This window comes from Sinocyclocheilus rhinocerous, unplaced genomic scaffold (assembly GCF_001515625.1).
Source record: "Sinocyclocheilus rhinocerous isolate Xijiao unplaced genomic scaffold, SAMN03320098_v1.1 scaffold2020, whole genome shotgun sequence".
NCBI lineage: Eukaryota > Metazoa > Chordata > Actinopteri > Cypriniformes > Cyprinidae > Sinocyclocheilus > Sinocyclocheilus rhinocerous.
The window spans coordinates 216,857-233,402 of NW_015661988.1; the positions used below are offsets into that span (position 1 = coordinate 216,857).

The following is a 16,546-nucleotide window of genomic DNA, read 5'->3' on the forward strand; positions in this document are numbered from 1 at the left end:
CATCACAATAACCCACAAGTAATCCACACAGTAATCCAGACAGTCATTGTGGTAAACTGAATTAAAAAAAATAAATAAATAAAATACTGGTGGTTTTGCATTACTTATAAACAGAGGTAATCACTCAAAAAAGTAGGAAAACGAAAAAATGGTCAAGCAACCAACTTTTGGATCACTTGAGATGGAATGACCCATAGTGAATGTGCATTCATAAGTGCACATATAAAATCTGACAGATTAGCCAAATAAACACAGTACTGTTATTTAGTTGGGTTTGTGGTTTTTGAAGATAGACACAGTACTAACATGTTTTGACTGCTGTTGTAGTGCTTTCAATGATGACGCGATCCACTAAAGACCAGGCAAACTTGGCTGATGATCAAATTTGCTCTTATTCTTAAGTGGCATCTTAAGCTAAAGCATGCAACTGAACAGCTCTTTAATTTCATGCTACAAAACAGTTCAAAACTAAGCTACCATTTAAACAAGGGTCACTGGTCGTAAGAACAGAAATAGTTCAGACAGCTAGGTTAGGACTGTCACCATCAGCTCTTGTTGGATCTCTTTTGATTGATTTCTTCTGGCAAGCAGAATCTGAGTTCAGAGTCAACATGGAAACTGACCCTACTGACTACTCAATACATGTTCTTCTTGGTCTTATTGTGCACAATTAACCCTAAATTTTTTTTGTCTTCATAAGCTTTGATTAAAATGTGTTTGCTCTGTCTCAAAAATGACCTTTTCATGAGACGTCACCAAGGCTGCTTAAGTTTCAACCAGCGTGTGTTGCCGGTGTTTCAGGAGGTGAGTAGTCCTCCGCAATCACATTTATGTTCCGCAAGAGAAGTCAACTTTTTACAATCCAATCAATTTTTGATGGATAAAATCAAGTCCCGTCCTACTTTTTTTTTCTTTCGGAAATGCACCACATTATGGTCACAAAATGGGTTGCAAATGCCTTTTCATGTTGACTCTAAATTTGACAGGACTTCAAACACTGGCTTACAGTCTACAAAGAGTTGACACACACACACACACACACACACACACACACACACACTCAAACCAATTGGGTTAATGAGCCGGAAGATCTGTGCAGTCTCTTTGCATGCTGCCATTGAATTTTTTCTTTGCAGGCCATGTCCTGGTGCTTTGCTTCCTATGCTTTTGCCACAGATTGAAACGAGCGGATAACTCTATTATCGCATCATTACTCATAGTAACAGCTTTGTAAGCTTAATGACTTTTTGTTATTCATGAAGTCTGGAGATTGTTCCTTTTTTCCCTCACGTTTCTGTGAGATGATGTTCATTAAACTGATTTTTGAACTATGCACCATACTAACTCACTTGACCTTTGTTTTTCATATTTACACATAATATAATCTCATAAGTCCCTCTCTCTGGAGCTGCAGTAGAATTTAAACCAGAGAACAACCATGTGCAAGTATGATACGCCTCATCAACTGTGTTCATTGGAGGAAATAAACATCATAGACTGAAATGAGTGACCGGTTCAGGACCAGTTCTTGGTGAGAGGCCATAAACGCCCTCTGTAACCTTAGCTGAGTCACATAAATTCAAAGAAAAAGCAAAGTAGGTTTAGGATACGTGAGATATGCTGTTAGTGCTTTAATTTGATTCTAACTGACATTTTAATATAGTTTTGATCGAGTAGATCACCGAGAAAAATTTAATTGTTGCCATTTACTCACCCTCATGACATCACAAAACTGCATGACCCACAGAACTCGTACAATATTCTTTATTATATTTTCTGAAGCCATATAATAGGTTTTTGTGAGGAATTGACTGGTGTTAAATCATCCTATAAAAAGATAAGAGCTACAGCAAACTAATTTTGGTCATTTTCCCACAAAATGTGGTCATAACATGAGGAGTTTCTGAGGTGGGTGACAAAAAAAAATGTCTATAAACATTGGGGCAAACAAAATGCTTAAATATTTCAGGTATATGCTGTAAAATATATATCTGGCTATATACGGACATTTCATGTAATTTTATAATACACTTGTAAAATGTATATTTGATTCATATTTGACACTTCAAATTTGATGGCTTTTCATTTACAGTACTATTTTATATTATAGGGCCTATTACACATTTTTATATTATTATTATTACAATTATTACAGCAGGTCGTTGAGTTTTTTCTGTACAGTGGTCTGCTCGCAACAACGCCGGAATACAGACGAATACAGAACAATTCTGTTAGGGCCTATATTTTTTTTCTTATGTAACGTAAGAACTGGGAACGTATAAGAACTGGTTCTCGATTCCTAATTGTAAATTGCTTTAAAACAGTGATAAATGCCTGTTTACGCATTTTTGACTAAGATATGCAATTTGCAGAATTGAATTCGCTGGTCTGATTTTACACACAGTATAATGAAACCTGCTGAAAGTGCTATTTTTCTTTACACTACGCATTTTGCTGACGAGGTAACGCGGTGTAAATGGCTTCCTCGTTTGGAAACTGATTGATGGTCCTCACTGATGTGTCTGACTGTCGTCAAGCCAGATAATTTGCCTTATGTTGACTTAATCCGTTCAGATTTGAAACACCAGATATCTAATGGCTCCATGGGTTCATTAATCAAGCCATTATTTCCATTGTTCACTGCTGTCTGTAAAAAGAACAGACTTCTCTGTGATCTTCTCTTCAACTGACCCTGCCCTCTTCTGTCCATGTGTACTGTAGGACTGGACACTGAATGTGGTTATTCAAGTATCTTTTTCATTGTCTTTCTATCGATATATGTTTGTTTCTATCTATTTTTAGCAATTTATTATCAAGCACCAATTGTGAAAAGAAAATCGCTCCTATTGGCCTTTCCCGGGTAATTGCTTCCATCTACTGGCTAAACAGCGGTAGTGCTATGAGTAGAACGTGCCAGTTATTTCATTCAAAACGATGTTAAACGAAGTGAAATGTCTCTAGCTGAAAGTCACACATTCAGAACACTGCTGTAGGTGTATGACATTAATTTGGATATTAAATTAACCACAAAAAGAATAAATTTCCTACCTGAAAGCCAAAAAATGTAAGAATGACAAAGTAAGAAAATATCATAGATGAAGCCATTTTTGTAAGGAAAATACAACATATGCACATATTCTATGGGATATACATGCAAAATGTTGTACATATACATATTGTACATATTCATAAAGACCTCTTATGGTGTATTTAGGTCTACACAGCCTGTTTCACATAGGCCTACTAACAACTGAAACACGGTCAGCTGAGGGCAACATTTATTGCTGATGTTGAGTCACAAAAGCCTGTTACATCAACTCTGTTTTGTGTTACCATTGTTACATGAGCAGTTTCAGTTACAAGTGTGGAGCATATGCTCCCAAAACACCCTTTGAAAATGAAATGTGTGCAGTTCTTTTGTTGTTATTGTTAGTCATGTAATGATGTATTTCTCCTGTCGTCCAGTAGAGGGAGCCAGAGGCACAGATGAGTTATTGTATGTCTTTGTCTCTGCTCTAGATGGTTCTCAATTCAAAACACTGAAGATTCTAGAATATATCTAGTGGGCAGTGCTTATACTGCTTTATGGGTTATTCAAATTATGAGAAGTTATAAATAGTTGTGACAATGGACAGAAAACACAGTATCATTCAATATGTTTGATTTACATCACTCACAGATAGGTGGAGCTTATCATGTTATGATGATGTCATTCCATTCAGAGAGCTCTGGCCTCAGTAACCACAGCATGCTTTGTCATACGGATACAATAGGTTTATGGGGTGACTATTTGTATTCCTCTTTTGGTCCTGGGATGGGTTGATTTAATTGCAAAGAAGCTAGGCGGTATCCGATAAAAAGCACCGGGCCAGTATCAATCAGAAATATCATAACAAATATCACTGTTTGAGGGTTTGTAATGATGCAGATGCACTGACATGAATGTTGTCTTGTTTATCTCATTAAGCGACACTGACCGCTACTCTAGTCTTTCCACAGACCTGCGCGGTGTTATGCAGAAATACCCGGGACATTTTCTATTCAGAGTCTTTCTCAGTCTGACCTACTTTAAATACAGCTTCAGTAAAATTTGCACAGATATCAGCTGGACTGATGCCTCTGCAGTCTTCTTTAGGTGTTCATCTGTATATGTCTTACTGTAACGATATTTACTTCACCCCTTCACATTGATATGTGTATAATAAATGTTATTCTGCAGTGAATATTTGATTTACGTTTTTGGTTGGTGCTTAAAATTGAATAAAGGCTTCTCGCGGTTCACTGGATAGAGATTTTTTGGTCGTATAATATGTCTAGATGATATCTGATGTACTGTAAAATGCTGGTGGTTGTGTGGTCACAAAGTACATTGTGTAGACTGTTTGTCATTGTATGAGTTATGTGTGTTGACATCCGGATGATCAGTGTTCTTTCACTGAAGCAGGTGCTGGATGTAGTGCCTCATGAACTGTGCAGTCATACATGTTCCAGTGATCAGGTCTTCTTCTGCTTGCAGGTTAATATTTCAGCATGAACTATTGAATTTCTTCACGTAATCTCTGAACGGCCTTCTACTATATCTAATAAGTCCAGCACAGGCTCATTGGAAAAACATGCCTCTACCCACATTTTTGCAAAACTCCACAGTTTCCAGCTGAAATGGAACATTAGAGGCAGTAAAACACCAACAAATTGTATTCCTTTTCACACAAACTATAAAGATAGATTATTTAAAGACTTACTTTTGCGCAGTGCCTTGCACAATACTATGCTATGACCTCAAAACACTTTTACTATGTTGAGTTGTAAAGTAATACATTGTGACATTTGCATCACATTATCAGCTCCATGTATGACTTTTCTGATATAGTAAACTTGCTTGGTAGTTCACCTTGTACAGCATTGCATTTGCAATGTTACGCTAAAAAAGATCAAAATTTGTAGTAGCAAGCAAAAATGGTATGGTTGCTTCAACAAAAGCATTTTTATGTTTGTTTGTTTTTATTATCGGTTAGATTTAGAGTTGAGTTTAGTGTAGGTGGTACATTAATTTTAAACATGATAGATCATTAAGCTTTTAGAACCATTCACCGGGCATTTCATTTCCGAACTGCAATACGTACAACAGCCAGCATATGTTTTGAGAGTTTTTTTTTTTTCCTTTACTGGACCAATACTGTGCAATTATTTGAAGCTGAATTATTGGAGTTCTTTTTTTTATAACAAACTATTTAATATCAGCTATTTCAGATAAATCTGCATCTAGTTGGCATGTTAGACACAATAGATTTTCATGCATTTAGACTGTCTCGTCCTGTCTACGTGGGAGGTTTTTGGCTAGAATTAGATGAAAAGTGGACCAGACTTTATGCTCATTGTCAGAAACCTGGATAATAATGTCAGAATTAAGCAGCCAAATCTTTCTCACAGATTTTTTTTCTCTGGCTTTTATATCCTATTAAAAGCCTAACAGGGAATCTTTCTTTAGAAACTTGTTAATGTGCTGAATAGATGTAATTAGGGATTTAATTATTTAAAACACATTTGCATGCAAGCTACATGTAATCACTCTGTTATATCTCTTCGCAAGTGGCCTGCTCTAAATCCCTCTTTTTAAGAAACAGATGGAGGAAAATGTGACGGAGATGACATTTGCCCAGCAACACACTGGAATTCTGCTCTTAAATGCTGGACCGACTGAGATACACAGTTAATTTGCTTTCACTTGGCGATGGCTGCTGTGTTTCCACTCTCTTCCGCTATTCTCTGGCTGCATAGCTCCTCCTCATTCAACCAATCAGAAAAATGCATCCTACCTCCTGTCACTTCATTAATATTCAGCGACTGCAGTCCCCCATCATGGGCTCAGGTGGTGCACAGAACAGAGTGGGAACATGTGAACAGTGGGAATACATAACACACACCGCTCGCATCCATAAAACGACACTATCAACAGCACTTTTATTTGTCTTAGAATGAGGTGTAAAGCAATGAGTCTCATTACAGAATGAGTTTCCATTTCATGTCTGTTGTGAGGGTAAATCTGTTCTTCCGAGCCTCCACTGAGCTTGCACTGCAAAGAATAGTTTTTGTGAGTAGTTTTTCCAGTAAATATATCTAAACATCCATTAAACGAGATTTATTTGAGAAGCAAATTAATTAAGACTTTTTATAGATTAAATATCATATCTTTTGTTTTTCATATGTATTATATATATAATATCTTATATTTTTGTTTTCCATTGCCATTTCTTTTATTGTTGTAAGCCTAAATTTAAAAAAATGAATTTATGTTTTACAAACGTGTTGCGATGCAATAAAGCGACAACTGCTAAAATGCCATCTGTTGAATGAGGGCACTGCAAAAAATTATATTTAATATATTTGTAATGAGTATTTTTTTAATGTGTTCTCTAGTAAATATTTCTAGTAAATAAAATCGTTTTTGCCAATTTTAAGTTAAGTACTTTAAGTATAAACAAGTTAAAAAAGAAAAAAATTACCAGTGTAAAATGAAAATAAATGTATTTATTGTAATTGTATGGAAAAGAGCAGCATGAACATTCTTCAAAACATCTTCTTTTGTGTTCTTCAAAATAAAATAAAAATAAAAAAATAAAGTCACACAGGTTTGAAATGACACGAGGGTGAATAAATAGTGTTAAAATTTTCATTTTTGGGTGAACTATCCTTTGAAAATAATAAAAACTAATTTTATTCAAAATATATTCTCTAAAAACAAGTCTTAATATCGAACACAGTTTTGCGTCTCAAGTAAATTTATCTTGTTTTCAGGCTATTTGAACTGGGAAACAAAACCAATACTGATGATCATTTCCACATAAAACAATTTATTGTGCTCCACGGGAAAGCTCAAGACAACAATGACGGTTCAATACAGACGTCCCCCTCTTTCCACACACACGCGCGTGTGTGTGTACGCACGCATGTGAGGGCGTGTTAATCCGCACACAGAACCCACCAGCATCAACCCCCCCCCATTCCTCCCCTCACTTAGACACTTCCAGCTGGTGGTGAAGGATACGCGCGTAAGATTCTCCATCCCAGCTGCCCTCCACCCATTCTCTTTCTCTCATCCCATCCCTCTCTCCGCTGCGCTCCGTCCCAGCTAACTACACGGTGGGGATGGGTTCAGGTAGGGCCAGAAGGACCTGGGAAAAAAAGCACCAAGAGTAAAGCACCATCTCCTTGAAACCTTCATCTCCTCTCACACAAATGCAGTTTCCCAGCCTCAGCTCTTCGTTGGCTGCTCACAGGAACACATAGACCCTACAGAGGGTGCCTGGGAGAGATTTTTGGTCTTTGTGCTTTAGAGGGATTCTTCACTTCACTCTATGAAAGGATATCTCACTTGAGCTTTGCATCATGGCACACGCAGCATCCCAGCTGAAGAAAAAAGCAGATTTGGAACTTATAGCTGCTGAGGAAGAAAGAGAGAAAGAGAGGAAGAAAAAGCCCAGGAAAAGGTCCCGGGATCCAAAGAAAAAGGTACCAATATGTCATGGCTCTGAGGGTGGCGTGTTTTGACGCTGGCATGCAGGTTGGGTGGGATGTCTGGAAGCATCTTAAAGATCTGGGATGTCACTTTGAGGGCCATTACAGTTCAAGAATTGTTTTTGGAAATAAAAATAAGGCTTTCAAGTGACTGGCTGGTAGACTGTAGTAATGCTGCTGTGTCCTGTGTGGATAGGAAACGCTTATTTATAGGGCTAACATGTGCCTCACAAAGAAGGCTCACACTAAGAATGCAGAATACACACTTGAACGTGCTTACAGCATTTTTTAGGGCAGATTTTTACCTTTTTTACTGTTAACATTTCTCACTCTTATTTATATATAAAAAAATGCCTTAAAAATATCATAGTTGTTTATTGAACTTTAACAGGTTTGAAACGCCAACCCATGTTTTTTAATGCCATACGATAAGAGGTTTTTGTAGATTGAAGTGGCGGTTGTCTTTTTTTTAGATGCGTGTGGGTGAGCGTGTTTTTGTCTGATCCGTGGTGGGATTCGTTCTCCATGCTGATGCGTGACTGGTGTCATTTTTATCGCGGGCTATGCATCCAGAGCCCCAGGGGCTCACGAACCTTCTCCCACGGGCTTTATGAAAGATTACCCCCCACCCCCGTCCCAGCCAGCTTCAATCCTATTACAAACCCACATCAACCCATCCCATTAGTCACAGTTCATCGTTCAGCATCTCGACCTATCTACACATGCATCTGCTTCTGTCTTAGCTGCTCTTTATAGCAAAGAATGGATGAAAATGGTCAGAAATACTTGGATATTTGGCATCCCGTTCTTTTGTTTACGAGTTGTGGAAACCACTGTGTACATTCTGTTGCATTCTTGTTTGATTGTTGGTTATGTTTTACAAGAAAATACTATCTTGGTCTTTCTAAATTTCACATTTAATTTGATTTGTTACTTGACATTTCATTGTAATTATTTGTGAAATTTACTAGCAGTTTCTGAGTGAAAATAGTTTTAAAGGAAATCCTACGCCAGATTTATTTCAGTATGTAGAGTTGTTCATGCTCATTTCTTAAAAGACACTGGACGTTAATATTAATACATTCAAATAATAGTGGTTCAAATAACAGCAATATACTACTAAAGATGACAAATGGTTTTAATATTGAATATTTATCAGTGTATCACCTTTAAATTCTAGCTAATTCTGTATGAAGCCTGCCAGACAACATCGCACACATATAGTGTTAACGATCCAGGTTCGTTGTGTCGTGATTGAAAGCCTCCCTTTCACCCTTTTCAAGGACTGAGAGCTTATGACCTCTGTCATTCATGTGTACGTGTGGCTGAAAATCTACACACTAGAACTTTAAGCAAAACATTGACTCAGAAGAGCTGAATCACATTCTGACAGCTCACAAGGTCACATCTCATTACAAACTGCTGCGGATGTTGATAACTTGAATAACGTACATGGAAAAATATTATTATTGACTCAGGTCATAGTAAAATGTTCTTGTAGGTTTATTCTACATTAGATGAGATTTGCAAGTAGGACACAGGGGTCCAAAAGTTTTTTTATTTATTTATTTTTTTTTAATTAGGATTTTGCAAAATGTTAAATAATGATGTAAAGCAAATAATTTTTTTTACATTTTATTTTATTAAATGAAATGAAATGAAAAAGCCCAACTGCTTCAGTAGGGCAACATGAAATCTGTCTTTGCAGAAAATTTCAGGTTACACTTTATTTTACAGTATGTATATGTATGCAGTGTACTTACAGTGTACTTACTCAAGAAAGTACTGGGTATTACAAGGTTACAACATGGGTTAAGGTTAGGTTTAGTTATAGGTTCAAGGTTAGTACCTAGTTATTACCCAGTTATTGTAATTGTTATTATAAATACATAGTACGTACACACGGAACAGGGCTGTAAAATAAAGTGCTACCAAATTTCATTTCTTTTAAATATTTATTTCAGCATTTCATTTATTGAATATTTCACTTAATACGTTTATTTTACATTAACTTAAATATTGAGTAAATAATTGCTCCGTTTGTGACATAAACAATAACCTTCATACAAAAGGTCAGATTTTCTTACTTTTTATTAAAGCTCTTGTTATGCTGATAATATAAATTGTAATGACAGATTTTGTTTTAAATTAGTGAAGAATACATTGAACAAAACAATTTGAAACTATTTTCACATTTAGAAATTGCTAGTAAATTTCACAAATAATTACAAAGAAATGGAAAGCAATACATTACATTAAATGTAAAATTTTTGTAAAATATATTGTAAAATGTCTCAGACTTTTGGAGCCCAGTGTAAGAAACGTCAATCATCACATCAATCATCACACTTGACTGAGTGTTTTAAAGGGGTCATATGACGTTGCTAAAAAGAACATTATTTTGTGTATTTGGTGTAATGAAATGTGTTTATGCAGTTTAAGGTTCAAAAAACACATTATTTTCCACATACTGTACATTATTGTTGCTCCTCTATGCCCCGCCTTTCTGAAACGCGTCGTTTTGAATCATCAGTGACAAATCCTTTAAATATGAAAACGTACTTGCAGGCTGCGAATCAGCATTATTTGTCAGCATCATAGACTGTGGTCAGCATGCACGCCGAAGGGGAAACGGGAACTGAATTCACCGGAACACCGGCATTGTAGGCTACTCTCCCAGGAAACAGTCCTCGTCCTCCGTAAAATGCGTTGCACACATCTGAATATTTGGGTTGAACTGTTCTAGAAGAGTGTTGTAAATACAACTTAACTACTGATTTATAGTTGTGTCCTCTTTTGGTAACCATACCAAAAGAGTAACCATAGCAAAAGAGTAACGTTAGTAACCATAGCTTTCACAACGAAACACAGTGTCTCCACGATATGGCGGCGACAACAATACTACAGCGAGAATCAAAGTTACGCCTTCTTTCTTTGCGTATACATTTGGGCGGTGTTATGCAAATCTTCCCACACAGTGACGTAGACATGTGGGGGGGTGTTTAAACGAGGCGTTTTAGGAGGGTGTGGACGAGTCTTAACTTTTATTAAGAATATCTCTTTGGGTTTGAGACTTTAGTCTTTGCAACTTTAGGGATCTTATCTATTCACGAACAGCTTGTAATACTCCAAAGAGAAAGGAAAACTTGAAATCGCATCATATGACCCCTTTAAACAACAGTGAAACGCTTCCAGTTGACCAGAAATAAATCTAATATGGTATTCATGCTTGTAGAATGTGCTTATGAACGTCTCAGCACTTTTATGTGCAGTTGTGCTCAGCTTTCATCACAGATTTGTGAGGTTTGGCTGACACTTTTCAGAGCTGTTTTTCAGACTCAAATTTGGAGTGAACCGCGCTGTGGTTCTATAATGGGTGCTGACGGTAAGCGTTCGCTCAGGGTATCAATACCTGAGAGAAATCCCAGTATAGCTGTGGTCAAGGAGAGATGCTGCCGGGTTATTGATTGTGTTGAGATGAGTAGTGTTTGTAAAGGAGAACAGTGAGCCAAAGCACTAGTTCTGGACATGTTTATTAGCCTGTTGGGCCGTTTATGGATCTGCTTCTAGAGCTCCGTCTGTGATCAGACACATTGATTAGTGGACATCTTGATTTCACTACTAACATTTACAGACTACATTTGTACATTTTCTAAGGAAAATGTGAGTTACATACACAAAAACACACTGCATGATGCTGGGGTGTTGTGAGTGGTTGCCAGGTTGTTGCTATGCAGTTGTTTATTCTGCATAGTAGCAAGATGTTCTGGTCTTATAGATACATTACCAGTCAAAATGAAGATTTTTTGATGTTTTTGAAAGAAGTCTGTGGTCACCAAGGCTGCATTTATGTTATCAAAAATACAGTAAAAATGGTAATAACAATATTTTTTTAAAGTAGCAGCATAGATTTCTGAAGGATCATGTGACACTGAAGATGACTGTATTTTTCATCAAATAAATGGTGAGCATAAGAAACTTCTTGCAATTGTCTTACAATCTAACCTGTTGGACTGCTATTGTTTTGTAAGATGCAGGACACACTGTCCTCGTGTGCTTCAGGATTGTACCTGTCCTGGGATGCTGACATTACTGGAGATGATGAGGAGTTTATGTACGTACGCTTTTGGCAGTGTATCAGGTGTTGTGCTCAATGCACGGTTGCGGCACGCAGGCAAACCAAAAAGGAAAAATCCATACTCCAGTCTGATGCCTCCTGGCTGTTGGCAGCCCTTTGCTTTCGTCCTCTGCTTGAACAAACGAAAACAAACACTTAGGCAGCTGGATGACTGCCCGCTTGTGGCATAGTCACGTTTGACTTTACTCATTGCTTCATTGTGCATTTGAAGCCCACCTTACAGAAACATCTTGTTTTCAGACACTTCTTCCTCCTCCCAGGTAAGTAGACAAATAATACACTCTTAAAAATAAAGGTTCTTTGTTGGCATTTGTGGGTTCTATGAAGAACCTTTACCATCCATGGAACCTTTCCATTCCACAAAAGTTTTTTTAATAGTTCTTAAGATTATTAAAATGTTAATTACACTAAGAAAAAAACTAAACAAGATTTAAATAAATATGAATCTTTTTAATGATTTCTATAAAAAAAAGACTTAAAAATTACATCTGTCCCTCAGTTTCACTCTGTGTACCCAATAAGATTGATTGATTGATTTACTGGTTGATTGATTTTTGTTATGTTAAGTTAACATGCTTATAAAGTGTGAAGAAAACCAGCAAAAATCAAGGTAAATATCACAAATTAGAATATTTTATTTTAATACATTTCCAATAATTTAATTAATTTCCAATTAGGCTGTAATTTTGTCAAATTGTTCAAAAATATTATATTTTAATTGCTAGCCTTTTATGCACTCAAATTAATATTTAATTGTATAATATATATTAAATGTCATATATATATATATATACAAAATTACAATATTGTAAACCATTAAATATATTTAATTTTAGTAATAGTTTAATTGTAATGCTACTTTTAACAATAGTTTATTTTAATTTAATAATAGTTTAATTTTAACAATAATATTCTAGCAACGCAATTATTACAAAACAAATGTTTAAAATGGCATTCCCACTGCTGAATGCTATTACTCTCAACTTATAATTTGAGATGTGTGGAAATAACACTGTGGTAGTTTCTTTATTACTTTCAGAATAATAAAAAAAAGTCTTGCCCCATAGACTTCCAATGCAAGTGCTTTACTGTAAACACAATTTTTGTTTGCTTTTAAAAACTGAGGAGCAAATCGAAATTATACTAATGTAACACTTTGTTAAGCCTTATAATGGATTGCTTCAATTTACATAGAGACTGAGCGAGTGCTTATTTGAATCAGTAGATTTTGCCACCAGCACAAAGACATTAACCCCTAGCTGTTAATTAATTTTAGTTGGAGTGTCCTTTACCCCACCCCGTCTCGTTTTCTTCCACCCCCGTCTTTACCTCTTTATCTGTTTTAATGTGGATGGGTTGAGTTCAATTGCTTCCTGCCATGCATTACTAAATGCACATGTTTTAAAGGGGGATGGGGTTTGGACCCCAGATATACACACATGAACACATGCTGCCACCAGCAGCATCATCACCCCCATCTTTTTGAGCAAACATGCCAAGCTGTTTCATTAATCCCCCGTCACTTGTTAAGAGCCAACCTCATTTTTCACAGTCTCCACCCTCTTTTGTTTGAGGAGAGAGCACCAGGCTCCCTCAGGACCTCTGCCCCCCTCTCCTCTTTTCCCCCTGGAGCTTATGGGATACTTTGTCACCAGATACCGATTCGTTTTTTTTTTTCTTCTTTATAATCCTTTCATTCAATCTGTAATTGGTGTCAGAAAGGTCATTAAATATTTCTCTCTAAAATTAAATCCTAAATACAAAAGGAGACATTTTGAAAGGTGTTCATGCTGCTGTTTTACATACAACGAAAGTGGAAAATAGTGGCTTTTTAATATTGCATGGCTACGAATATGACGTTGTGTCTACAACAGTTTGACTGTACGTGCAATTAAATAAGAAACAACCATGGAGTGTCTTAAAAAGCCCTTTTGTCTTCGTTCTACTTCCTTCTGCCAAGGATTCAAATCTCCAGTTGACAGTTTAAAAGCTCTGTTACTAATTCGAAAACGTCACTTTAGAAATAGTAACGAAGTTAGTAACCATAACCCTAACCCTAACCCTAAAAGCTTAATGTATTATGTAGAGTCGAGTATTATGTGAGAGAGATGGACAGAGCGAGTGTGATTATCATCTGATACAGCATTCATTCTTCAGCTCAATCTCATATTCACAATAAAACATTTGTTTGAATGTCTGCTGAGGAAAGTGATATCTTTGTTGTACTATCCTTTCATCTGTTAAGGGTGTTTCCCATGATAACGCTGGTCAATGCATTTGTTGGTTGCGTCTTACAAGGTGTTGAAAGTAAAAATAATGTTGTTTTTTACAAACTTGTTTCAGTCTGTTTCAATAAAATAGTCTTTGCATTTGACTCACTCTTAAAGACAGTCTCTTTTCGCCATCTAATGACGGAACAATGTAACCAAAATCAGCATCACTAACACAAAGACAATTTGGTATTTCACAATGCCAAATACTATTATTAAATACTACTATTATTTATATAAAATATTATTTATTGAACAGTAATATTTAATAAACAACAACAGCCATCATAAATGTTTTCAATTCAGTCAAAAGTACAAATGCAGTGCTCTGATACTGCATTAAGTTAAGTAAAAATATTAGGTGTTAAACTTTGCCTTCAGCCAAAACTGTTTGTTCTGGAACAAATTATAGATTAATGAGACAAAAGATTGTCCGTTAGATATATCCAAGATGAATTATATCTCATGTTTAACTACTATAGACACTATAGAGCAAATTCCAGAAGAACTGGCAGAGGTGAGCACATTTTGAAATAGGTGAAGCAAATTTTCAAATAGGCAATATATTTAATAACAAACCGCATATTTGAAGTCTAAACAACTACATTCTCACCTAAAAAACTCTGAACTACATTCCGTGACACAACAACAGATGTATTTGTAAAATTATAGTGGGTTTCGTCGTCCGCTCACTGTGAGAAATGCTGCAAGCAGTGATACAAACAGTGAATATATAATATAATTTGATAATAATTGTATTATTTTACACATATTTTTATATTTAAAAATGTTGCTACTTTTGGATGGCTGTCAATAGAGAAAGATATATATTTTTTATACCCCCATAATCCCATAATGGTGTAGTAACAGTATCCACCAGCAGGGGACTATGCTAACCAGCCAAACCTTGCCCGCTTGATTTAAATGAGTGAGAGAAGGACAAAGACAGCGAAGCTGAGATATAACGAGACAGAAAGCTGAAGAAAGCAATACAGGAAATAAAAATGGGGTTAAGCATGAAAATTAATTGGGAGTGAAGAGAGAGAGATTATAAAACAGAGCGAGAGAAAGAGAGATGTGAGGCTCTTCTAGGTTCACATTTAAATCACAGAGGACAGAAAGCTGATACAGCATAAAACAGAACACGCAGTAAAATGAAAGAATCACGATTCATTTCCCAGTGCCGACACAAACACACATATATATATACAGCAGTGTTTTTTTTTATCACTAAGACAATATTAAAAGTATTATTAATATTTTAAATTAGTTTTTATTGGTATATTTTCTGTTTTCGTTTTAATTTTAAAGTTTTTGTAATTTTGTTGTTTTTTATTTTTATCAGTTTTTATTTTTATTTGAATGTCTGTACATTCTAAAAAATGCTGGGTTGTTTCAATCCAACTTTGGGTCAAATATGGACTAACTCAACCGTTGGGTTAAATTTTTACATTCAATTTTTAACCCAAAAGTTGGGTTAGTCCATATTTGACCCAAAGTTGGGTTGAAACAACCCAGTATTTTTTAGAGTGTATTATTTTATTAATTTTTGTTTAAGTTTATTTTAGTATATCAATTTAAACTAAATGAAAATGACGTTTTCTTGGCAACTAGCTAAAATAATTTTATACACACACCAGGGGCGTAGGCAGCGGACGCCCACTCTGATGAAAGGCCCCCCCAGTTTATTATACACATATAATATTTGTTAAATAATTATTGTTTAGTCTATGTTAACAAAATTAGAGAACTATTATAACATCTCAAATAACTAAAATAAATAAAATGTGTTTTTGCATAATGCTTGATGAGTTTGATTGACAAGAAGTGTTAGCCAATTGTTATCCAGGCTGTTTCGGGCGTGTCGCGAATGTAAATTCATGCGTGTTCACTCATTCAGTTGGACTGTAATTTGCAGCTGTGGTAGAAAATGTTAGAAAAACAGCAGCAATGCATAATTCTGTAAAAAGACTTTTAAAAACTCGCACTGACGAGGGAGAGAACCCGTCCATCAGCCCGAAAGTAATGGTAAGACTTTCAGTTCCACGCGCGAACCGGTTCATTCTGTGAAGCGGGGAAACACTACTGTCAGGCCGATTATGAATGTCATTTGAGCTCAGCCAGTGTTTTCAGTCAGTGTTCAAAGTCATTTGGTATGCGGTGTCTAAAGATTTTTTTATATATATATAATTTTTGTGACTGACGCCGGCGATTAACTGTACCTGTTTCCTAATTTGTAGGCCTATTAATTTAAATAACGAATTGACAAATAAAAAATACAAAAATCACAAACATGACATTTCTGAATAAAATAATTTTATACACTTTAGTTATATCTAATTTGGCATTTTCAATTAATATAGGTCTGTTACATTCTTCTTATTAGCCTATTAGTCATATTATTATTATTAAGTTACTTTTATTATTAAATTAATATTAGGCTACAATTAATTTGCCCCGCAATCATTTCATAGCGTATCACCGCATAACTGACGCGCTGCGAGGATAATAAAGATTAGGCTAGCTTACTCCTCATTGTAAATTTTTTAAAAAGGTCTTTCAAAACAGGTTTATTATAGCTACAATGAATTATAGGCCTATAATTAAAATTATTAACACTGCA

The 16,546-nt window shown here is 35.7% G+C and overlaps 1 protein-coding gene across 1 annotated transcript in view; it reads left to right on the top strand.

Moving 5' to 3' along the window:
- The first annotated feature begins 6,806 nt into the window (after window positions 1-6,806).
- Window positions 6,807-16,546, top strand: part of LOC107727055 (ankyrin-3-like) — a 117,407-nt gene continuing 107,667 nt past the window's right edge. The window contains exon 1 of the mRNA XM_016536818.1: window positions 6,807-7,509. Within this exon, the coding sequence (XP_016392304.1) occupies window positions 7,387-7,509 (123 nt within the window). The 5' untranslated portion in view covers window positions 6,807-7,386. The remainder of the gene's footprint in view (window positions 7,510-16,546) is intronic.